Genomic DNA, 25,139 nt, shown 5'->3' with positions numbered 1-25,139 from the left:
TACTAATTTCTTTTAATGGCAACAGTAACTGAAAACTTCATTGACATGTCACCTTGCATGTCAGTCTATTGCTGTCAAAGTGTAAACAAACTTTATTTTAAATGTGCGCAATTGATTTTGTGTATTAAATTGCTAAAATCTTTTTATAGTCGTGAAAGAAAAGTGGTTCACAATGTGTTAAAGTATTTGTCGAAGAGAAATACTAAGGTTTCGGCAATATTTTCATTGAATAATGTTTCCGACAAAGGTTGTCAAATTGACTGACATGTTTATCGTATAGTACAGTCCACTATGAAAATTAGCTGTGGTTTGTTTCAACTACCTATTTTAAAGTTTTTTGTCACTTTGTAAGTGTTGAATTTTATGGAATTGGGAAAGAAGTACCGAGTTTGAAGCGTTCATGAGCAGACATTGCAGTTGAATATTCAAGTTCAGAATTTGATTATTGATGAATAATAAAATAAATCCTACTAGTTCGATTGATGGTTTCATTTAATTTATTTAAACCAGGTTACCTATAGTATAATCTTTTTCGTTAACTTATGAAAATATCAAATTAGCCCGTAATCCTGAATCCTGATACATAAAGTTAGCCTATTAATTTAACACAGGTACGACTGTACTCAGTGTTGCACTATCAAATGCAATTGACGCGCCTCTATGCCAGGGTTTTTATGTTCCTGGTCAGGCTATAATGATATTATTATTAACGAAAATGCATTAGGTTCGTCTTATTTATTACGTAATTTGTATCATGTTATTTTACGTTTAGTTTACGTTAATGATATGAAGCTGGCTCTATGCATATTTTTTACAAGCAGACTCATAATATTTGTATGACTGACAATCCATATTTCTAAATAGTGTTATTTCTATTGTCTTTTACTGAAAGTCTAATCGCATAACCACACATTATAACATAATAAATGGACACAATAAATAGATTATTTTGATTTGTATGTCAATATTTTTTATTTAAGTAACTGAGCTTTATAGCCCAACCAATGACTCAGTTGTGATGTAACAATGAATTAGTGGAAATAATGAAAATGCAACTTTGGCGAGTTTTTTCGAAATATTATTTCACACAAGACATACGTCATATAGATGAGAACCGCCTTGTTTATCAAACGTTGTATAACATCCAATAAGTCAAACCATTTTTTGGCTCCTAACCGCTTTTGACGAAATATTGAGTCATAATATTATTTAGTGAATGAAAAAATTCAAGATACTGCTGTCAAACAGCATCAATTACAATTTTATAAACCTAGTCACTACCGTTTAATTGAGTAAAAAATTACAACAATCGCATCCACAGGAATTCTTTAATTCGGCCTTGGACTCCGCGACGTTGAGACATTAAAAGGCAAATCATTAAACTTAATACTAAAGCACCAAATTTTTATAGTATCTCTCTTTTCATTCACTTTTGAACAGAATATATTTCTGTAGAATGTTGTACTATATTAAAAAAACGAGTTTCTGATTATGATTTTTTTTTTGCTAAAGAGAAAATTTACTTGAGAGTACATAGAATGGTGAAACGAAATAACATAGTTTCGCCTGTTATACAACGTTTAATGCGGTTCACTTTCTACCCCGGTGACAGGCAACGGCGGCTGGCAACGGCAAGCGACAGTGCTCTACATCTTCAGTTCTTCACACATTCAAAGAAGATGAATATTGAGCCAGCAGTGATGTCGCCTTTTGTTACCTTCCGGCGGGGTCGGCGGCGGCGGCGGTTACAGCGCGACGAGGTCGGCGCGGTTTACTTTCTACCCCGGTGACAGGCAACGGCGGCTGGCAACGGCAAGCGACAGTGCTCTACATCTTCAGTTCTTCACACATTCAAAGAAGATGGATATTGAGCCAGCAGTGCTGTCGCCTTTTGTTACCTTCCGGCGGGGTCGGCGGCGTCGGCGGTTACAGCGCAACCAGGTCGGCGACGTCGGCGGGCGGCGGCACGGCACTAGGTCGGAAGTACTTGCACAGCTCGTCGTAGAGCTGCACGCGGGCGGCGCGCGCGTCCCACTGCTGGGCGCCGACGTCGTCCTCGTCGGTGCCCACGTCCCACGTGTCGGGCGTGGGGCTGGCCAACTCCTCGAACGGTTGAGGCGGTTCGGGCATGCTGTCGTCTGCGCCTAGGACCTGTAAGAAAAAGGAAATTGTAAAGGTGACGTATTATGGTCGTTTGGGATGATTTTGTAAGTAACGCTTTGTATAGGAACACTATAAGAGGTTGTTGAATGGCGGAGCGGTATAAATATTTATTTATTTTATGGGAAACAAAAAGCATATTATATGTACCTAATATTTAATAGATGAGGAGGATAAGATATGAGAGAATATGTTTTTTTATATGAGAATCACAGTGTTGACGACTGAATAAAAAAGCACTTACAAAGAAAGGACATCAGAGTGAAAGTAAACATTTTATAAACTTGTTTCGTTTTGTAGTAGTAGGTAGTTTAACATCCGATTCCGAAACACACTTTATCCGTGCCTAGTCTCTTTCACCGCTTATTGGCATCAGTTCGTTTAATTTGACATCTACATTAATATTATAAAGAGAAATGTATTGAATACGCTCTGGAATCTCGAACTACCGGACTGATTAGAAAAAAATGTTTGATCATTAGAATTGTACATCATTTCTAATGAATATAGGCAGTGCGAAATGCGCCGGATCAGCTAGTTTACAATAAAAGTTCAAGCTACTTACGGCTTGCAGCGCTTGCGCTAAGTCTGGATGCGGCTGCGCGTGCGCCCGCCGTCTCTGTAAGGCGCGCGTGCGGCGCGGCGTGAGCGCGGCGGGCGCGCGCGACGGCTCGGGCGGAGCGAATAAAACCGTCGCTAACTTCTGGAAGCGCGCCACCTGGGAATTGTTAGAGCTATTGTAATGGATGGTATTCCTGAGTGGGTTAATCGGAGACGGAAAGCAAAATCTATTTAGAGAAAGCTTTAAAACCAACTTACATAAGACCTAATTAATTTTCTGTCTATATTTTACTTGCAACACCCTTTTTCTGTCGAGATTGTAATCTCACCTGCTACAGGTCGGAGTGATTCATCACGTTATGGAGCTCAGTGCACAAGTACTTCAAAGCTGGCATTGCAGCTTGCAGCGATACAGCCATCTCTCCAATACCGCGTTTCCAAACTTGAAACTTTAACTGTTATTTTACCGCGAGGGTTATAATCTTACCTGTTCAGGATCTGAGTGGTCCAACGCATCACGTAGCTCAGTCCTCAGGTATTGTAGCGCAAGCGTCGCAGCTTGTGGTAACGCAGCCAGCTCCCGATACCGCGGCCCAAACGGCGCCGGAGGTAGGACGTGTGACATAATACACTTCGGACGTTTAAATCTCACTTGTTCAGGGTCTAAGTGGTCCAACGCATCACGTAGCTCAGTCCTTAGGTATTGCAGCGCTAACGTCGCGGCCTGCGGTGACGCAGCTAGTTCTCTATACCGCGCCTCCCTCAAGGCGGCGCGCGCGCCGGCCCAGACGGCGCCGGCGGTGGGACGCGGACATAACACTTCAGACGTTTAGATCTCACCTGTTCAGGGTCGGAGTGGTCCAACGCATCACGCAGCTCAGTCCTCAGGTATTGCAGCGCTAACGTCGCGGCCTGTGGTGACGCAGCCAGCTCTCTATACCGCGCCTCCCTCAAGGCGGAACGCGCCGGCCCAGACGGCGCCGGCGATGAGGCACGTGACATAATACACTTCAGACGTTTAGATCTCACCTGTTCAGGGTCTGAGTGGTCCAACGCATCACGCAGCTCAGTCCTCAGGTACTGCAGGGCTAGAGTCACTGCTTGCGGTGACGCAGCCAGCTCTCTATATCGCGCCTCCCTCAAGGCTGCGCGCGCGCCGGCCCAGACGGCGCCGGCGATGAGGCACGTGACATAATACACTTCAGACGTTTAGATCTCACCCGTTCAGGATCCGAGTGGTCCAACGCATCACGCAGCTCAATCTCAGGTATTGCAGCGCTAATGTCGCGGCCTGTGGTGACGCAGCCAGCTCTATACCGCGCATCCCTCAAGGCGGCCCGCGCGCGCGGTGGGACGCTGACATAATACACTTCAGACGTTTAGATCTCACCTGTTCAGGGTCTGAGTGGTCCAACGCATCACGCAGCTCAGTCCTTAGGTACTGCAGGGCTAGAGTCGCGGCCTGTGGTGACGCAGCCAATTCTCTATAGCGCGCTTCTCTCAAGGCGGCGCGCGCGCCGGCCCAGACGGCGCCGGCGGTGGGCCGCGTGACTTAATACACTTCAGAAGTTTAAATCTCACCTGTTCAGGGTCTGAGTGGTCCAACGCATCACGCAGCTCAGTCCTCAGGTATCGCAGGCAAAGCCAGTGTCGCAGCTTGTGGTGACGCAGCTAGTTCTCTATACCGCGCCTCCCTCAAGGCGGCGCGCGCGCCGGCCCAGACGGCGCCGACGATGAGGCACGTGACATAATACACTTCAGACGTTTAAATCTCACCTGTTCAGGATCTGAGCGGTCCAACGCATCACGCAGCTCAGTCCTCAGGTATTGTAGGGCCAGTGTCGCAGCTTGTGGTGACGCAGCTAGCTCTCTATAGCGCGCTTCCCTCAAGGCGGCGCGCGCGCCGGCCCAGACGGCGCCGGCGGTGGGACGCGGACATAACACACTTCAGACGTTTAAATCTCACCTGTTCAGGGTCTGAGTGGTCCAACGCATCACGCAGCTCAGTCCTCAGGTATTGTAGGGCTAATGTCGCGGCCTGTGGCGATGCAGCCAGCTCTCTATAGCGCGCCTCCCTCAAGGCGGCGCGCGCGCCGGCCCAGACGGCGCCGGCGGTGGAACGCGTGACATAATACACTTCAAACGTTTAAACGTGGTCTAACGCATCACGTAGCTCAGTCCTCAGGTATTGCAGCGCTAATGTCGCGGCCTGCGGCGATGCAGCTAAAGCCTGGTCCGTGAGCACGTAGAATCCCGTCCAATGACCCCAAGCTGCCCATCCTTGTCGCCCGCACGTCATTATGTTGCTATCGCGCTCGCACACTCACTGTGGGCGCGCGTCGCACAGTCGCGACAGCAATATAATTACGCGCGAGCGATAAGGATGGGTAGCTTGGGGTCATTGGACGGGATTCTACGTGTTCACGGACCAGGCTTTAGTTCTCTATACCGCGCCTCCCTCAAGGCGGTGCGCGCGCCGGCCCAGACGGCGCCGGCTGTGGGACGCATGAGCTAATACACTTCAGACATTTAAATCTCACCTGTTCAGGGTCTGAGTGGTCCAACGCATCACGTAGCTCAGTCCTCAGGTATTGCAGTGCTAATGTCGCGGCCTGCGGCGATGCAGCCAGCTCTCTATAGCGCGCCTCCCTCAAGGCGGCGCGCGCGCCGGTCCAGACGCCGCCGGCGATGGGCCGCGGACATAATACACTTCAGACGTTTAAATCTCACCTGTTCAGGGTCTGAGTGGTCCAACGCATCACGTAGCTCAGTCCTCAGGTATTGCAGCGCTAATGTCGCGGCCTGCGGTGACGCAGCCAGCTCTCTATAGCGCGCTTCTCTCAAGGCGGCGCGCGCGCCGGCCCAGACGGCGCCGGCGGTGGGGCGCGTGACAATACACTTACGTATAAAACTTCTTTCATCAGGGGTTAAATCTCACCTGTTCAGGGTCCGAATGATCCAACGCATCACGCAGCTCAGTCCGCAGGTACTGCAGGGCTAGAGTCGCGGCTTGCGGTGACGCAGCCAGCTCTCTATACCGCGCTTCCCTCAAGGCGGCGCGCGCGCCGGCCCAGACGGCACCGGCGGTGGGGCGCGTGAACTAATACACTTCAGACGTTTAGATCTCACCTGTTCAGGGTCTGAGTGGTCCAACGCATCACGCAGCTCAGTCCTCAAGTATTGCAGCGCTAACGTCGCAGCCTGTGGTGAAGCAGCTAGTTCTCTATACCGCGCCTCCCTCAAGGCGGCGCGCGCGCCGGCCCATACTGCGCCGGCGGTGGGCCGCGTGAGCTGAAGAGACCACAGGTCGTCGAGCCGGAGCCGCGGGCAGCTGTGGTTGCCGGGGTTGCCGCCAAATAGGTAGTGGATCTGGGTAACATTTGAAAAATTATAAGCTGCGACTTTGAGCTACGTTACTGCGCTTAAGTATTGCAAGTTGCAAGTCCTGTATAATGAAAACATCTAGAGAGGTAGGGGAAAATTAAATGTCTAGCTAGGGGGAAAACTGTCATTGGGTTCAAAGATGCAACGAAATTAGTTATAAGAAAGACTAATATCGATTTTCCTCCAGTGTAAAATGAGTAACAAATATACTTTCTGCACTACAATGTTTTTATTAACTTTTAATGGTTCTATAATTTTACGGGTCACAGTAACAAATGCACTAGTTCATTCATTTCAACCAAAGGATGTTTTTGTGGCAGAAAGGCGGGCTGCTACCGACCGGCCAATTTGGAAATTACTGGGGGAGGTCAATGAGGGTTTTCGCGAATGAAAAATCCGCCAGATGGCAATACGTAGACGCGAGGTCCAAATGCTGCGTGATTGGTTATTTTTGACATGACATTGACAGATATGTCAAAATCCACCAATCACGCAGCAGTCAGACCCCACATCCACGTCCCGCCATCTAGCGGATCTTTCATTCGCGAAAACCCTCATTCAAACTAAATCATTTATTTACATTACACGTGTGGTTTAACAGTTAGTCTATAGTTAGTTTACGTCTTATGGCTAAATGATGTGAAATAAGAAAGGAGCCTACCTTCTTGACGGGGTCGTAGACCAGCTGGTGGGCGAAGCGCGGGCGCGGCTGGCCGGGCGCGACGGCGTCGGAGCGGTACACGCAGGCCCAGGCGCGCCGCCGCAGCGAGAACACCCACAGCGTGTTGTACACGCGCTTGTTCTCTCCTTGCTCATTGTGAAATAAGAAAGGAGCCTACCTTCTTGACGGGGTCGTAGACGAGCTGGTGGGCGAAGCGCGGGCGCGGCTGGCCGGGCGCGACGGCGTCGGAGCGGTACACGCAGGCCCAGGCGCGCCGCCGCAGCGAGAACACCCACAGCGTGTTGTACACGCGCTTGTCCTTCTCCTTGCTCATGCCCTGCCATATAAAGATACGTTACTTGGCGTCTTTGTATAGAACCGTACGTACTATCAGGCCTGTTCATCTCCGCGAGTTTACATCGAAAACAAAACACGCACGATGGCCCACCTACAGGATACTATTCGACAAGGCCTCACATACGAGCGAAAATTGACTCACGCACGCGTATTCTTGTGTATGATGGAAGAAAATAAAGAATATGGCGAACTAAATACTGTGCAGTATTTAACTGCCTAAATAATAATAAAAACACAGAATGTACTTTATTAAGTTGCCTCAAGACACTGACAGGTAAATAAGTAGTTAATATTATTCATGATAATTCATGCTAAATCATGTATTTCCTCCGCCATTTTCCGCAGTTTGGCACCTCACGTCACATCATTTTACCGAAGTCAGCCCTATAGCTTCGGCGCAGTGCCGATCACTGACGTTTGTGAACAAAATGGTGCTTGACTCTTGAGACAGGCTAAATTACACCATATTTTAATGACATTGAGCATACATTTTTTTAAATACCTTCGCGAAGTAAAACTTCTGTACGTAGTACTTATTATTATTCTGTGGTTATACCAGGAATTATTCTCGGATCAAGGTTTAGTCGAATCGGGCCTTAGTATCTCTTTCTTTCTTAGTATTTTTTCATAGTGAGATTTGTACACTTAGGGTAGGGTTAATACTGGGACGTGTAAGTGCTTTTTAAAAGCCTACTTGCAAAGAACCTCGTCCTTTTTTTGAAGTCGGTTGAAAATAAATGAGTTTTTTTAGACTTATTTAAATGTGGTTTTATTTTAGCAATTTGGCAAAATTCAAAACGTTCAAAGACACGTTGGACCCGTGCATTGTTGTAAGTCAGTCAGTCGCCTTTGGCGTTGTACATGAATGTGAAATCCTTTAAATTATACTGAATTGATATTTATACGACTACTACTCTAGTACATAATGACACCAATAATTAAATTCCTAAATAAAATAAAAATCCGGCTCGAAGGACCATTAATGTATGAGCCATTGAGTGGTCCATAATTTATCTCGAGTGATCTTGATAAATAACACCACTTTCCTTGTTTTATAATTTGGGTGGTTGAATGAGTTAATCGTTTGCTATATCATTACCTTAACTATTCTAACTGACGTATTAAGCTTCGTTTTTGTAATAAAAAACAAAAAAGAAACAACTAATCACCGAACATGATAAAAAAAAAACAAAATCCATCTACTCACCGACAGCACAAAGAAAAAAGTAATAACTTATAACCGAACGTTAAAAAGAACAAAAAACACCAACTTACCGACAGCACAAAAATCTCATCAGTGTCGGGGTCTATGGTCGCTCGCTGCGTGAAGCCGGCGGCGGGCGGCGCGCGCGGCGGCGCACTGCACACGCACTCGCGGCGATGTGTGCGCACGTCCCACCACCACAGGTCCACCAGGTGTTCCTTGTTCCGCTGCCCCGCGAACATGTAGAGACGGCCTTGGCCCTGCCACCAAGAGAGAGGTCAGAGTGAGCTTAACTTTTCCTTACGCTTTGACATTTCGAAGAAATTAACCCAAAGTTCGAGGCGCATTTGTGAAGTTCCAATATACTACTCGTGACGTTGCACGACACTTTATTCGATTAACCAAGGTTTAATATCGATTTCGCGAGTAATCTATTGGGGCGGGGCGCTGCATACACACTCGCGGTAATGCGTGCGCACGTCCCACCATCATAAGTTCACTAGGTGTTCCTTGTTCCGCTGCCCCGCAAACATGTAGAGACGGCCTTGGCCCTGACACCAAGAGAGAGGTCAGAGTGAGCTTAACTTTTCCATAAACACGCTTACATTTCGAAGAAGAAATTAACCCAAAGTTCGAGGCGCATATTTGTGAAGTTCCAATATACTACTCGTGACACAATGTATTCGATTAACTAAGGTTTAAGATTTCGCGAGTAATCTATTGGGGTGGCGCGCTGCATACACACTCGCGGCGATGCGAGCGCACGTCCCACCAACACAAGTCCACCAGGTGTTCCTTATTGTTCCGCTGCCCGGCGAACATGTACAGACGGCCTTGGCCCTGCCACCAAGAGAGAGTTCAGAGTGAGCTTAACTTTTCCATAAACACGCTTACATTTCGAAGAAGAAATTAAAGAGAAGTTCCGAAACTTCGAAGTTTCGAGGAAGTTAGCTAAAGTACAAAGCCCCAATACCAGCGCGTTGATGTGACGTTACGGCTGCTAGCTACTCAGTTAACTGGGTTGTAATTCGTTTCTATACTACCATATTCGATTAACTATGGCACGGGTGCACGAAGTGCCCTCTTATTGATACACAGAATGCAAGCCCGCGGCGTGCGCGTAACACGCTGTGCTGTTCATACTATTTTTCGATACAGACCCGTGCGGGTTTTTTCAGTTCGAATACGTAAGGCGGTTATAGTGTAATGTGGATTTGCTTACGCACGCCGGGTTAGCCCGCATGCATACAATTTCACGCTCTGAGTCCCACGTGTATAATTATGATTTACAGTAAATACAAATGAAATTGTTTTTTGTGGGTGCTATGCGGGTCAAGCAAACCCCGCGTCCCAGTACAACTTGTCTTTGACTTGTTGTGACTTGTCCCTGGGAAGTATCTTACCGGGTGGAACAACATAGAGTGCGAGACGAGAAGTGTCATGTGGCGCGGTGGAGTGCAATAAGCCCTAGACAGCCGCAATTCCGCGCACACCTCCCGCGTTTCAGCCAGTATAATCGCCAGGTTGGTATGGCCATGGGTGGTGGTGGGTTGTCCTCGCTGCAAGTGTCTTACCGGGTGGAACAGCATGGAGTGCGACACGCACGGCAGCGGCGCGGGCACGGCGCCGTCTGTGTGGTCGGCCAGCAGCGCCTGCCACGTGTTGGCCGCGATGTAGTACATACAGCCCGAGTGCACCGGGCTCGCGACTCCTCGCTGCAAGTGTCTTACCGGGTGGAACAGCATGGAGTGCGACACGCGCGGCAGCGGCGCGGGCACGGCGCCGTCTGTGTGGTCGGCCAGCAGCGCCTGCCACGTGTTGGCCGCGATGTAGTACATACAGCCCGAGTGCACCGGGCTCGCGACTCCTCGCTGCAAGTGTCTTACCGGGTGGAACAGCATGGAGTGCGACACGCGCGGCAGCGGCGCGGGCACGGCGCCGTCTGTGTGGTCGGCCAGCAGCGCCTGCCACGTGTTGGCCGCGATGTAGTACATACAGCCCGAGTGCACCGGGCTCGCGACTCCTCGCTGCAAGTGTCTTACCGGGTGGAACAGCATGGAGTGCGACACGCGCGGCAGCGGCGCGGGCACGGCGCCGTCTGTGTGGTCGGCCAGCAGCGCCTGCCACGTGTTGGCCGCGATGTAATACGCGTACAGCCCTGAGTACACCGGGCTCGCCGACTCCTCGCTGGAAAACAACTTGCAATCAGTATAAAGTCACCCTGAGTACTACATCGGGCTTGCTGACTCCTCGCTGGAAAGGGAACAACGGTAATAAGTATACACTCTTCCAGTCACTGAGTACACCGGACTCGCGGACTCTTCGCTGGAAAACAACAGCAATGAGTGTACAGTCACCCTGAGTACAGGGGACTCGCTAACTCTTCGCTGGAAAAGGGTACAAAGATAATAAGTACGGTCTTAGGCCACGTTCAGATGGCGAGCGCTCAACGCGCGTTTACAACTACATGTATATTATATTTTATTCTCGGAGTACACATGCTAACGCGCGTTGAGCGCTCATTATCTGAACATGGCTTTACAATTGCTTCAAGTACGTCGGACTTTCGCTGGAAAACCACACCAATGAGTAAACAGTAAAATATACGAACAACGACATAAATATGTAAATATTGGGACTTCTTGTAATTGTCGTCGTTTCAAAGTCGTTTTGGTGGACAAAGGCTTCCTTCACAGATATCTACAATGACAGTTCCTGCGCTGCCCACATCCAGGAGCCTCCCGCATCCTTCACTAGATCGTCGGTCTACCTAGTGAGAGGCCTGAATCTACTATGTTTCCCGGTTCATGGTCGTCACTCGAGAAATTTTCGGTCCCACCGGCCATCATGTCTACCGCCGCCGCCACCGTGTCACGGCACGGCAGCCGCCATTCGCTCGCCGTGACTTCATACATGTATAGGACGCTCTCATACAACTCACGTGTTAGCAGGCAGCACTCGACCGCCAAACACGTATATGGTCTGCGCATCCGGGTCGATGCACATCTGGTGGTCGAACACCAGCCGCGGGCCGCCCGCCGCCGCCGTGTCGCGGCAGAGAAGCTGCCACTCGCCAGCCGTGATGTCGTACATGTATAAGTCACTCTGGAACAACACAAACAAGTTATACTATGCTATCTGGGGAATGTTTTGAAATGGCATATAAATTGAACCGTCGCATTTCGGATGGCAATGAAACGTAATCAGTATAAAAAATAATATTTAATGTGCATTAAAGAAATTGATTTAATAAGTGCAGCAATAAATAGTGGAAACGTTAGAAAGAGTAGTGCTGATTAAACTTCAACTGCATCGCGAAAAAAAGACGATCTTCAGGATTTCAGCAAGTCAAGTAACCTAGACAATAAAATATTTTATCGGTGATTAGATTTGTAAATAGCTGCGTTTCGATAAAAAAAGACGATCGTAAGTACTCTAAAAAGAACTGCGTTGCAATAAAAAAGGGCTATCGCCAGGACTTCACGAAACTCGAGATTCATGTAAACGGCCCTTAATCAGATGGATGACCTAGAGGATGATTGTAGCAACAGTGACTCACGTTCATTTCGGAGGGTATGCGCTGGGCGTTGTCGAGGTAGCAGCCGACGGTGAAAAGGCGACATAAATAAAAAAGTATGACCGATCTTCGAAGATCGAGAATACATCGCGATAAAAAAAGACAATCGATCTTTGATTCAAGAAAGCAGGTGATAGGACATAAACAAAAGACGATCAGCAAGGCTACTCCACCGTTTACGAAGTCTGGGGTCACCATTGCTCATACTGATACTTGCTTTGCGTGACAGGGATGTCAATATTCAAAATACTCACGTTCATCTCGGAGGGTATCCGCTGGGCGTTGTCGAGGTAGCGGCCAACGGTGTAGAGGCGCCTGCGCAGCGGGTCCAGCGCCATCTTGTGGCAGGAGCGCGGCGACGGGCCGCCGGCGCGCGCGCTGTGCTCGCAGAGCAGCGACCAGCGCTCCGTGTTGGTGTCGAATGCCCACAGGTCGTCCAGGTCTTCGGTGCCGTTCCAGCCGCCGAATAAGTATAGGGTTCCTGGGAGATAATGTTTTTTAGTATTGTATAGATTTATTCACGCTATCTCTTGGGCAGTTCAAAAATGCAATCCATTCAAAATTAAAACTTATTAGTACGAGCATTCAGGATTAATTTAGTTTCTGCCTTTATATTCATAAATTATGTAATATTGGACTTTGCCCACGGCTTTTCCCGCGTAAGGTTGAGTGTGTCACGAATCGTTGTGAATTGTAGCCCATATGTTATTCTGATGTATATTAATAACACTGTAAAGTTTTATCAAAATCTGTTTAGAACTTCTTACACTCTTAATTTATTAAGTGAAAATTTAATTAATTTTAATTATTTCACTTTTGTGTATCATAACAGTTTCGGCACTATTGTCTTATATTTGTTATATTAATACGTAACACTAGTAGATTGTCACTGCTTTGGTTTTTGTTTTCCTTTTTTGAAAATTACTTTGCGAACAATGTTATTGGTTACATAATTAGTAAAATTAATAATATTCATTAATACTGGTATAAGCTATATTATGTAATTGTTTGTTGTTCTGAATAAAAAAAATTAAAAAAAAATAGACTCCATTTTACATAATTTACATTTACATCTTTATTTAAGGATCATCGTCTCAGAGGCGTGGGCGCGCGACCCCCCATAGCGATCGGCTACCACATTTCACAACACGCCACCGAAGACATGGCGCGTTCTTATTTTATTTGCTTATCCACATAAAACTGTATTTAATACGCAGCCCACTCTTCTCAATTTGTCGTTTCCCGGATGAGGCCCTACATTGTGGTCCTTCAAGCCGGATTTATTTATTGCTGACTATGATTATTCACTAATGCTTCAACCACATCAACGCGTGCAGATCGCCATCGCCGGCGCGCGATCATAGGGAAATGACAGGTCGCGTGAACTGCTTCGAAACTTTATTTATCCACTACGATGTTATTTGTATGCTTAGCTGCAGTGAATATTCTTCAAGCTAGAAGACGTGCTTGCAAACAGAAACATTGTCTCTAACCTGTGGTGGCGTCGACCACGAGCTGGTGGCCGCCGCGCGGGCCGGGCCGGCAGCACGCCGCCGCGTTGCAAGCCGTCACGCACTCGTACGCCGCGTCGCACGCCGGACCACCCGCGCCCGCCTCCTGAAGGAAATAAACCGATGTAGCTTTGGAAAAAATATCAAATAAAAGTAGCAATGAGTACTGTTAATTATGAAAAATCTAAAACGTTAAAATAACGGTATCGTTGTGGCCAATGAGATGCTGTCATAGTGACATTGACAATACGTTAATGTCACACTAGGATCAAACGTCAGAATAGAGGGACGCGCGGAGACGACTCCGCGCGCTTTTGTGCTAAGTGATAAATTGTATCTAAAATAAGGCTATATAATGTGAAAGATGAGTATCCAGTGTTTTATTTATGAGAATAGATCGACCGGCCTCTAATAGTACATAATCATCATCATCATCATATCATCATCTCAGCCATAGGAAGACCACTGCTGAACATAGGCCTCCCCCAATGCTTTCCATGTTGATCGATTGGTAGCGGCCTGCGTCCAGCGCTTTCCTGCTACCTTTATGATGTCGTCGGTCCACCTTGTGGGTGGACGTCCCACGCTGCGTTTTCCAGTACGCGGCCTCCACTCCAGAACCTTGCTGCCCCATCGGCCGTCAGTTCTGCGTACTATGTGTCCTGCCCATTGCCACTTCAGCTTGCTAATCCATCAGGCTGTGTCAGCGACTTTAGTTCGTTTACGGATCTCCTCATTTCTGATTCGATCTTGTAAAGAAACACCGAGCATAGCACTCTCCATAGCACGCTGTGCAACTTTGAGCTTCTGTTAAGGCCTATAGAGAGAGGCCACGTTTCCGAACCATAAGTCATCACTGGTAACACACATTGGTTGTACACTTAGTAAACGAGTACATAATAGTATAGTAGTACTGTTGGGAAATAATGGTCATTGATTGGCGGGGAATCCCTGGATACAAAACTGCTCTTTGTACCAAAGTTATCGTTGATAAATAGATAAGCACTAAACTTTACAATATTCTGCCTGTCGACGCTAGTCATTTTGGACAAAGTAATATCACGCAATTTCGGTCGTACGAACGTCTGCCAGATAGATAAATAGTTTATTTACATAAACGTACAATAGGTACGGACAACAGCACATAAAGCTAAACATTGTGGCTTCTTATTCAGTTACAACGCCATTTTGTAACAAAAATGTATGTCTGATGTGCTGTGGATTGTACTTCTTATCGTGTCAGCAACAAACCTACACAGTGTCAGCCCAAAACTCCGCTACAAGAGTGGCGTTGTCAGCAGCATTCATTAAATCCTCCTACGTGCATTTGTTCGGATCGGACATTTAGGGGTCGTGCCCTGAATCGTGCCGTGAATGTGGATTGTACTTAAAGATTTAATTTAAGTCAGCTTTCGGCTTAGGCAGTCTCCCGACGGGTCATCTAAAAACCCGCCTGCCAAAGTAGTAACCATTACTTATGCGGATTCTACGACAATTCGACTCTGACAAGTCGATCCTATCAACTTGACCCCTGCGACTTGTCAACTAGGGTTGAGTTGTCATGAGGTCTAAAGCCTGGTCCGTGAGCACGTAGAATTTTGTCCAATGACCCCTAGCTACCCATCCTTATCGCTCGCGCGTAATTATATTGCTGTCGCGACTGTGCGACTGGCACCCGCAGTGAGTGTGCGAGCGCGACAGCAACATAATTACGCGCGAGCGATTAGGATGGGTAGCTTGGGGTCATTAGACAAAATTCTACGTGGATCGATAGTCCAGGATCGACTTGTCAAAGTCGAATGTCGTAGAATCCGCATAAGTAATGGCTACTACTTTGGCAGGCGGGTTTTTAGATGACCGTTGTAGCGGAGTTTTGGGCTAACACTGTGTAGGTTTTTGCTGAAACGATAAGAAGTACAATCCACAGCACATCAGACATACATTTTTGTTACAAAATGGCACTGTGCTGTTAGGCTTGTAGGCTTTAGTTGTTGCGGGGTAATCATGATACCATTGCATACCTGTGGCTCGCGGTCGGCGCACAGCAGGTCGGCGGTGCGGCCGGGCGGCGGCGGCGGCGCGGGCTCGCAGCACAGGCGCGCCTCCACGCCCGCGCTGCACGCCGACATCAGTCTCCACACCGGCTTGTACGGCTGCCACGACACGTACCAGTCGAACTCTCCTTCTGCGGGAACAGCTACCAGTCAGCGTCAAATACTTCGGTATAGATGACCCACGCTGAACTGTCCCACCAAACTCAATGACAGGGGGGCGCTACCATCGTTCAACTATATGGTTTCCAACATGGCAAAAATCGGAACTAGCGATCCGGTATTGACGGTGGCGCCCCACTGTCAATGTCATGCATAGGACAGTTCAGTATTTTGGAACTATACACCCAGTGGTCAAAAAGTTTACAACACAACCGTAATCGTAACCGTAACTACGAAAGACGTGTTGCTGATGCCTTACCGGAATGCTATATTTGGGACGTGTATGAGTGCCCCAAAGAGAGCCTACATACTATAATGCTTCAACCACACCAACGCGTGCAGATTACCATCGAACTGTCATGGGTCGCGCGACCTGTCATTGGCCTATGATCGCGCCGGCAATGGCGATCTGCACGCGTTGGTATGGTTGAAGATTTAGTCCAGCGCTTAACTGAGAAACAGCATGAAATTGTGTTTTTTCGTGATATGTCAAATGTCAGCGAGACTTCAAATGGGCTTCAGATTTGTATACTCTGTCACATCATAATAAATGCCACTGTCACCCCTCCCGTGCTGCTCCCATACCTCAGACACTGACTCAGTTTATATGATCCAAATTTGAACAGTAACCGTTGTTTCCAAAGGATGTTTAGTTTATGCTGGTCGAAGCCCTCTCCCAAGAAATGAACTCCCACATGAATAGACCAATTGTTTTTGAGATAACATTTTGCCAAAATGACGTTTTGCTTCAATATAATTAAACCATCTATTACATCGTTTTTATACCCAATAAAACGCTTACCTTGAACTGCTTCCTCAAGTATCTCTTCAGCGAGTTTGTAGTCCCCATTCTCAACGAGAGCATTCCACAGCCGAGCCTGTAGCGGACCCTCTAGCTGCACGCCACTTTCTCTGGAGAGCGCCTCGAAGGCGTCTCGGTAGCGACGCCGCCGCAAGTGCTTCAATATCATTCTCACCGCTTCTTCTTCTTTACGCTGTTCGAGAAAACAAAACCAAAAATCATAGTTTATTACCTACTAGCGAGTGACACACCCTGGCTATTTATATGGAGCAGGATAATTGTTGTATTTAGTATTTCGCACAACAAATATTAACAGTGCCTACACTTCAATCAATAATTAATTACATAACTCTTTTCTGATTTTTTTTATAAATAAAATGCAATTTTTAAACTGGTTATTTGATACAATGAAATTACTCTTTTTGGGTAAAAGAATTAAATGGTATTTTTCCACAATAAATGGTATTTTTCTACAGTAGATGGTATTTTTCTACAATAGATGGTATTTTTCCACACTAAATGGTATTTTTTCTTTATAAGTACTTACCAAATTAATGGTTTCCATGGCACTATTGATAAGCTGCTCCTGATTATTGCCTTGCAACTCCACGTACCAGATGGAGAAGTTGTATGCCGGCCCCCACGACTGCAGAGGCACGATCTTGATGTAACTCACAGGCAAATATGAGCCCTCTGTTGTCTTGTGTCTCAGCCTAAATGTCTCAGGTGAACTGTCTTTCTTTAGCCCACTGCAACCAAATTAAACCTCATCAGTAAGTCCTTATAGACAAATTAACAAATTACTAAGATTAATTAGGAATGCTGACAATGATTTCACAATAACTTCATGGTAAACAGGTGATTAGCAAATTGTTTCTGTGAAAAATTGGGCACTAAGTGTGATTATTACTATTACAATGTTTCTCAATGATGCCTTTAACAATGTTAATTTTAAATAGGTATGCGAAACATGCATTAAATACTCACGCTGTTAGCAGTAATGACAGATTATTTTCATCAGTCCCACCAAAAATCTGGAATTTCTTAAGATCACTGACTTGAGTCTTTAGATATTTTCCAAATTGTATCGTTTCCACTATTGATGGAGATTCTAACTTTAACATAATATATTGGTACGGTGTCGTGCAATCTGTAAACCACTTTGATAGCTGATCTGATGGATTGTTTACCATAATGTTTCTGAAAAAAATACCATGTTCTCAGTCACAACTTATAACCAATGTCACATAAAAAACAACACGATTACCAACACCCGTGATACATGATAATGTTTGCCAACGTAATTAGCACTAATATTTTAACACTTGTTAAGAATTTGTGTCATTTTATTGCTTTTCATAGGGATTTGCCGGATTATTTTAATACCACTTTTATGTCTAAATTATGATGCGAACTTTATACTTACTCCGGAACATAATTGGGAGTATAACTAGAATATTTATGTATTGTATAACACAGTTTAACACTTTCATATTTTTCATCCATTTTAACGCAAATTTATATAAAAATCTGAGGAAAATCTTTTGTTATTAATCGTAATATTTTTCACGCAGTGCCTGCCTGCCTGCCTGCTGAGAATGACATTTAAAAGCAATGTTGCCAGTGTGTATTAAATACTTTAATTCTGTTTCGATATTAATCGATTTCATTTGAATCGAGAAAACAATTATTATTTTAAATGCTTATTTTGAAAAACTAAATTAAATTATTTATGAAATTATATGAATAATATATTAAATGGCTATTTAAAAAAAAATTAACCCTAATTAATAACTCTAATTGAAAACATTTCATTCAAAAGGTTAAAGGTAAGGTTAAAGGCTTTAATAATTATTTACACGTCACATCTTAAAATGTAGTATCAGTGTCACTGACTGATCACTGAGCAAGTAATTGTTTTAACAATCATGTACTGGATTGGTTGGTTATTTACAACTTTTTGTTTATCTTTACAAGTGCAGAACGCTTATTGTTTGTTAAAAGACGAATGTCTTCAAGAAGGAATATTGTCAGATGAAAAGTTAATATCACTTTCTAAGCGTATCGTTCCTAATTTATACAGATCAAGTAAAGGTGATTCAGGTAAAATAGGAGTAATCGGTGGTTCTTTAGAATATACTGGGGCTCCATATTTCGGGGCCCTATCAGCTTTAAGGGTGAGTATATTAACTACCTACTTCAAATATTTTTACCTATGTACCTATTCTAAATAAATTACTTATAGCAGAAAAATATTTATTCTTTGCCATTGCCATAACTAAAATACTTCTTTCTTTTCTTTACAGGTTGGTGCAGACTTGGTTTATGTTATAACAACAGAACAAGCTGCTCCTGTGATAAAATCGTATAGTCCAGATTTAATAGTTTATCCATATTTCAGTAGAAATCATGCTACAAATATCAACAAATTATTACAGAAATTTGATGTTGTCGTAGTTGGTCCCGGTGTTGGAAGGGATGAAGAACAAATTAAATTAGTATTGGATATAATTCAAGCTTGCAAAATCATGAAAAAAGCTCTAGTCATAGATGCCGATGGATTATACGCAGTGTCCACAAATGTGTCCGTTTTAAATGGATATCCAGCTCCTGGGGTAATTCTTACTCCTAACAGCAGAGAAAGTATCAAGTTAAACACTGCTATAAACAATAATACTGACGGTCAATGGCATAGATACTGGGGAGATAATGTATCTGTTTTGGTCAAAGGCCACCAAGATACATGTTATTGTAACATCGATAAGTTTAAATGGGCTTTAATAGGTGGGGGATCTGCACGGAGAGTAGCGGGGCAAGGTGATATTCTAGCCGGTGCCTTAGGAACTTTTTTTAATTGGGCGTTGAAAGCAGATCTGTGTGAAAATGAGCAATCAACACTACTTGCTCAAAGTGTGGCGATGTATGCTGCATCTACATTTACACGCGCCTGTAACTTAAAAGCATTCAAGGAAAATGGTCGCAACATGATTGCGTCTGATATGCTGAAAGAAATACCATCGGCATTCAACGAAATCTTTACCAAAATCTGATAATATTTAGTTCTCCTTTTGGTGCAATGAGCACAGCTCATTAATTATTAAATCTTTTTCCACCAAACTGTTTTTATTTAACTACCTTAAAGCTTTTTATAGTCGCTTATTCTATACCTACCAGTCAGTTTCCATACCTACATGAAACTTGTATCCAAAATAATGTAAGATCTTAAGAGACATTTCATTAACTAGTCTACATTTTTATTTGTTTTTTTACAATGGGCAGTTTTTCAACTGAGATTTTTAGCTTGAGCTTGCCTATCCTTCTTCTTCCTACATAAATTTATAATATCCTTCCTTGGTACCAAATTAATGTTTTTTCTTTCTTTCTTTCTTTCTTTCCTATCCTACCTTCTATCCTACTCCTCTTAATATTATAAATGCGAAAGTTTGTGTGGATGTTAGGATGTTAACATGTTTGTTACTCATTCACGCAAAAACGCTGAATGGATTTTGATGAAACTTTACAGTATTATTGTTTATAACTCAGAATAACATAATTATAGGCTATAATTTGTTACGATCTGCGACAAACCAAATTTCACGCGGGGGAAGCCGCGGGCAAAAGCTAGTTTCCAAATAAAATAATGAACTATTCAGGCACATTAAATTCATCCATGACTAGAAAATGAGCACGCGCATGCTGGAAATCCCAATTCAGAAACCAGGACTAAGTTAATGGTTCAAAATACAGAAAAGTTAAAATGCTTTTGTAGTTTCTAATAAAAACCGGAAGTGTCAATTAATTTTAATAGTATTACAAGAAGATCATAAAATCGATTAGGATATGGATTATAATATTATATAGATTTACGTATGGCAACATTGAAGTACACCTGTCAAATAAATTAAGAGTGCGTTCAGGTAATAAAAAAATATATTGTGTGTAAGTGTAGTCTAGTGAGGATAAAATCAAGTAAAATGAAAAATAATTTTCATTAATTCAATAAAATTCTATTATTTTGACAGTGGCTCTCAATCTCAATTCTATTTTGAAAGAATATTATTAGAATTCTATTTTGACAGTGGCTTGCTTTGGCACAATTTATATTAAATGAACGAACGCAGCTAATTGCAGAAATCATTTCGTCTTATCAAAATATTTGGCGATTTTTTTAATCAAGGACATTTTATTAAGTTTATTCGATGTAATTACGATTAAATGATAAATTCTCCGGTATCATGGAGGATGAAATTGAGGAATGTATTAGAAAAAAGATCCACTGGGGGCAGTTACCAGCAACAGTGAAAAAGGTATTTGATTTCTTCACACATTCCTTTCCAATACGTGTTTTAACTGTTTGATTACACAAAACAATATAACAATTTATAGAAAGAGCACGTTTCTCTACGTATTCTGTATATCTCCGCTCTGGAAGTGAATTATGCTAATCCTAGAAAGTTTGTGTCATCTGCTGCAGTGCTGCACAACAATGAAAATATGATTTTCATGAGTGCAATTAGAATACTTGATGTAAATACTATAGAAATCCGTACCACATATCCTATGTATGTCAATACTCATCTCTGATTTGCATATTTTTGAAAAATAATAGGTATCTAATTGGTAACAGATTTGTTGTAATGAGCTAAAAGAATTTACTTACTGCAGTACCTATAATTTACTTACTTTGTTAATTCTAGCTGCTAGGCGATTCTCCAAAGGAATATGAAAGATACATATTTGAATTCAGTATTAAAAATCAATTAAGATACCGAGGCAGTCTGGGTATGTAAACATTTTTTATTACTTTAGTTCTTAAAACTTAGTGGCCTAAACTGTAAATTACAAACCATTACAACTGTAAGTTACTTTCATCAATTTCTACAGACATAAACATAAAAATGGTCTTTAACACCTGGTTTTGTTGTACAGAATGTGATAAAATTGTTTTAATTTATGTACAATACCTATTGAATAAAGGAGATCAATGATTAGCTTTTCAGTTTCAGCTCTTGTATAAAATGTTATTTTTATGATGTAAAGACTAGCTTGTTACCTGGATTTCAGTGAGAACAGTCCGGAAAGATGAAAAGAAGTACTATGAGACTCTTGTGCAGAACAGCATACAGCGGCTCATGCTCTATCCCTATCACCTAGCCGACATGATTGTAAAAGGTATTTAAATACCAACTAATTAATTATGTATTTTTTATTTTTTCTCAACTAAAGTTTTTCTATTTTATTTATTTTAGGACTGATATTGCTTATGAAAATGGTGCAATAAAAAATTATGCATTTACAAAATCTGTTACTAAACATTTGTATCGAAAACAGTTTTGCTTTTTTCTATTATTAACTTTATGGCAGTATTCTTAATTTAATAGTGAAGCTAGGTAACTAGTTTCTTAGTTATAACTAGGTCTTTGGTTTTTTAATACAAATGACAAAAGTGTAAAGGTAAACATTAAAGAAATTATGTGTTATAAATTACTATTAAATACCCTCTCTATGAGTCAATACTAATGTGTACAAACTATTAGCTATGTTTATTAGCCAATTTTTTGCTATGTCGCGACAATCGGCCTTGCCTGACATTTAATATCGCGGCCGCAGCGCACAGCCGCGCTTATGTGTCATACAATGCATTAATTAACTAAAAACGTATTGTTTTATTTCTTATCAAGTAATCCATACCATGTCACAACATATGCTAGGTACATAGATAATATGTTTTTTCTATTATCAGGTTTAAGGATAACACCATTCATCTACTATGTAGAAGTGGTAGCACTTCTTATAGAGATGGAGAAGAGCTATGACACTATGCCCAACTTCACTGCTGCTGACTGTGAGTATACTCTGAAAATTTTCTATTTGTAACACCAAGAAAGCATAAAATACACTAAGTACATTAGTAACATTTTATAGTCTATATTGAACATCAATTTTATTTGTCTTTTAGAGGATGACCTTCTGATACCTTATATGAAAAACAGAGTCGTATTTGTGAACAAATTAGCATTTTTAAAACATTGCACCCAGCCTAAGCTAGCCTAAGCTGTTTTGCATAAGCCCAAACGAATCAACGGCGTAGCCTTCCTTAGATGGGCCCTGTATCAAGATTTAATGGGGGCCCTTTCAACTTCAAAAAAGGCTATCGAGCATCAAGATGGCTCTTTTCATAGTAAAAAACGTTATTCCCTCGATCGCGGGACCCTGGTTAGCTCCTTAAAAACCTAGGGCTTCTTTGCCTACTCTGTTTAATGGTTCATTCAGCCCTTGTAACTAATGGGCCCTGTATATTGATACGGCGGTAGCTACGCCCCTGCAACGAATACCAATCAACGCTAAATAGTGACTGACAAAGGACTTTTTGCATAGGCCTCAGACTGCTAGGCATAGGCCGCAACGAATACCTTGAGCTGGTGGCAAAGGCCCGTTCGCTGGGCCGCCGCGGGCGCTCCAAAGCCATCCGGGCGTTGCTGCCGCGGGTCCCGCTCAATATACCAATGCAGCCCTGGTGGAGGGTGGAGCTTGGATACGTCTTGGAAGATGACGTCAAGGTAAACTGCCAGGATAGTCTTAATTAAGTCAGCGCCTGAGGTATGGGAGCGGCACAGGAGGGTGTATGGTCGGCCGTTTGGTGTAGTGGTTCAGAGCGGACTACTATGCCGAGAGGTCCCGGGTTCGATTCCCGGCCGGGCAGAAATTGAAATGATGAATTTTAATTTCTGTGACGGGTCTGGGTGTTACTATGTATAATATGTATGTATTTAAAAAAAAAGTATATAAGTAGTATATCCGTTAAGCTAGCACCCATAACACAAGCATTAAGTTGCTTACTTTGGGGCTTGCTGGCGCTGTGTGAAATTGTCCAAAGATCTATTAGATTTATTTATTATTTGTGACGATCAAACGTTACCGAGACTTCAGATTTGTATGCTCTGTCAGGTCAAGCCAATATCAATGCCCGTATGCCACTCCCATATCTCAGACACTGACTGAGTGTACCTAAGGCGGCGAAATTTACTCTAGTTTGTTATCATTTAAAAGTTTTTGGCTTGAAACAATGAATACAAAATCCCGCTTGTGCAATCCCTTCCTTGAATGGTTTATGAAAGGAACAAACTGAAATCATAGTCCGAACTGAGATGACGCCATGTGTTCATATTTTTACTGTTTTTTTTTTGTTTTCATTGAAAAGTCTAACTAAAAATGTTAACCTTCAATTGTTTTTGTACTCAATTAACGAAATTAATATTGCCTGCTCGTTTGTTTGTGTAGCCTTTGAGTGAGAGCGAGAAGGCGCTAATAGACTTGCTAATCGACCGCGGCTCGCAGACCGCAGGCACCCTGGACTACAATATCGTCAAAACGCTGTACAGGTGAGATACTAACCATATCCTTTTAAATCCTACTAATATTATAAATGCGAAAGTTTGGTTGTCTGGATGGATGTTTGTTACTCTTTCACGCAAAAACTACTGAACAGATTTTGATGAAACTTTACAGTATTATTCTTTATAACCCACAATAACATATGCTATAATTTATGACGATCTGTGACAAACTAAATTTCACGCGGATGAAGCCGCTGGCAAAAGCTAGTATTATTTTAAAACTGCTCCATTTCCATATTATGTTCTTTAACATCAGCTTTTTTGCAGTACCATTTCACTTACTGTACGAAGATATCAACAGCAATAGAAATAATAGAGTTATAAGCTAAACAATCATTTTAGCTTTCGACATTGATATTGAGATAATTGGTTTTATCTATCTGAGATTTAACACGATCTCACGTTTTAACGTTTGTTCATAGCAGTTATCTCGTAAGTAGCATCAAATATCTTTAATTAGGTACATTATTTTAATCAACTTTTATCATTATCATTACACGACATCCAATGCTCAACATAGAGTCAATTTTAATTTTTTTTCGGAATCGTTTAACAGGCTAAGTGGCGGTTTGGAGCAGCTGGAAATAGCTTAGAATATTAGTAAATAATGCAGTTATACCGACCTAGGTTGTTTCAAGTCACGATCTAGCAAAGAAAATTGGTACTTTATGTCTCGTTTCATACAAAAAAAAACAAATTATTTTTTTAAACTAAAGTATCAGGTTTAGAGAAAAATGTGATATGACATGTCGTGATGAGTGAGCAAAGGACTATCGATTGGCAATTTTTAAAATTCGATATTCCGGAAAAAAACCCTATATCTACTTTATTGCCATTTCGATCCACTGTGCCGCGTGTCGGTACCGCCGGTAAAAGGCTTCATGACAAATCACGGCTGTGAAATACTTTAAAAACACCGAAACGAAATGTTTCAGGCGCGGTCTAATCTACCTAGACGTGCCGATCACGGCGGCGGACCGCGTGTCGGTGCCGCCGCTCAAAGGCTTCATGACGAATCACGGCTGTGAAATACTTTAAAAACACCAAACGAAATGTTTCAGACGCGGTCTAATCTACCTAGATGTGCCGATCACGGCGGCGGACCGCGTGTCGGTGCCGCCGCTCAAAGGATTCGTCATGAACCGCGTGGCGGGAGATTACTTCGAGACGCTGCTGTACAAGGTCTTCGTGTCTGTGGATGAGCATACTAGTGTTGCTGACTTGGCTTCTGTGCTGCAGGTAGTTTATTCATTTCAGAACTTTCACGTATTATTGTGCATCGACTTTCTTCAATGCATTTTGTATTCTGCAA

General features: G+C 43.3%; 2 protein-coding genes across 2 annotated transcripts; one reads left to right on the top strand and one right to left on the bottom strand.

Moving 5' to 3' along the window:
• Positions 1-3,483: 3,483 nt before the first annotated feature.
• On the bottom strand, positions 3,484-18,019 carry LOC135080210 (muskelin). The gene is made up of 16 exons (XM_063974892.1): positions 17,857-18,019; positions 17,418-17,630; positions 16,978-17,179; positions 16,431-16,623; positions 15,437-15,600; positions 13,398-13,521; positions 12,159-12,385; positions 11,269-11,432; positions 10,058-10,514; positions 8,399-8,587; positions 6,945-7,103; positions 6,767-6,901; positions 5,851-6,090; positions 5,452-5,619; positions 5,151-5,232; positions 3,484-3,920 (listed from the first exon to the last, which is right to left on the bottom strand). The coding sequence occupies exons 1-16, from the start codon at positions 17,934-17,936 to the stop codon at positions 3,484-3,486; spliced, it is 3,234 nt and encodes a 1,077-aa protein (XP_063830962.1). The 5' UTR covers positions 17,937-18,019.
• A 295-nt stretch (positions 18,020-18,314) lies between these two features.
• LOC135079657 (ATP-dependent (S)-NAD(P)H-hydrate dehydratase-like) lies at positions 18,315-19,547 on the top strand. Its single transcript, XM_063974278.1, has 2 exons — positions 18,315-18,607; positions 18,737-19,547. Exons 1-2 carry the CDS (start codon positions 18,359-18,361, stop codon positions 19,478-19,480), a joined length of 993 nt encoding a protein of 330 aa, XP_063830348.1. The 5' UTR covers positions 18,315-18,358; the 3' UTR covers positions 19,481-19,547.
• The last annotated feature ends 5,592 nt before the right edge of the window (positions 19,548-25,139 follow it).

Source organism: Ostrinia nubilalis, chromosome 17 (assembly GCF_963855985.1).
Source record: "Ostrinia nubilalis chromosome 17, ilOstNubi1.1, whole genome shotgun sequence".
Classification (NCBI taxonomy): Eukaryota; Metazoa; Arthropoda; class Insecta; order Lepidoptera; family Crambidae; genus Ostrinia; species Ostrinia nubilalis.
Note: the sequence above shows the minus strand (reverse complement) of the source record. Positions and strands in the feature narration are given on the sequence as shown.

Coding starts and splice junctions, on each gene's coding strand:
- LOC135080210 (XM_063974892.1), bottom strand. CDS start 17,936: ATGGATGAAAAATATGAAAGTGTTAAACTGTGTTATACAATACATAAA. Junction 12,386..13,397: donor CGTGGTCGACGCCACCACAG/GTTAGAGACAAT, acceptor ATTATCTCCCAG/GAACCCTATACTTATTCGGC. Junction 3,921..5,150: donor GTATAGAGAACTAAAGCCTG/GTCCGTGAACAC, acceptor AAACGTCTGAAG/TGTATTATGTCACGTGCCTC.
- LOC135079657 (XM_063974278.1), top strand. CDS start 18,359: ATGTACTGGATTGGTTGGTTATTTACAACTTTTTGTTTATCTTTACAA. Junction 18,608..18,736: donor GGGCCCTATCAGCTTTAAGG/GTGAGTATATTA, acceptor TTTTCTTTACAG/GTTGGTGCAGACTTGGTTTA.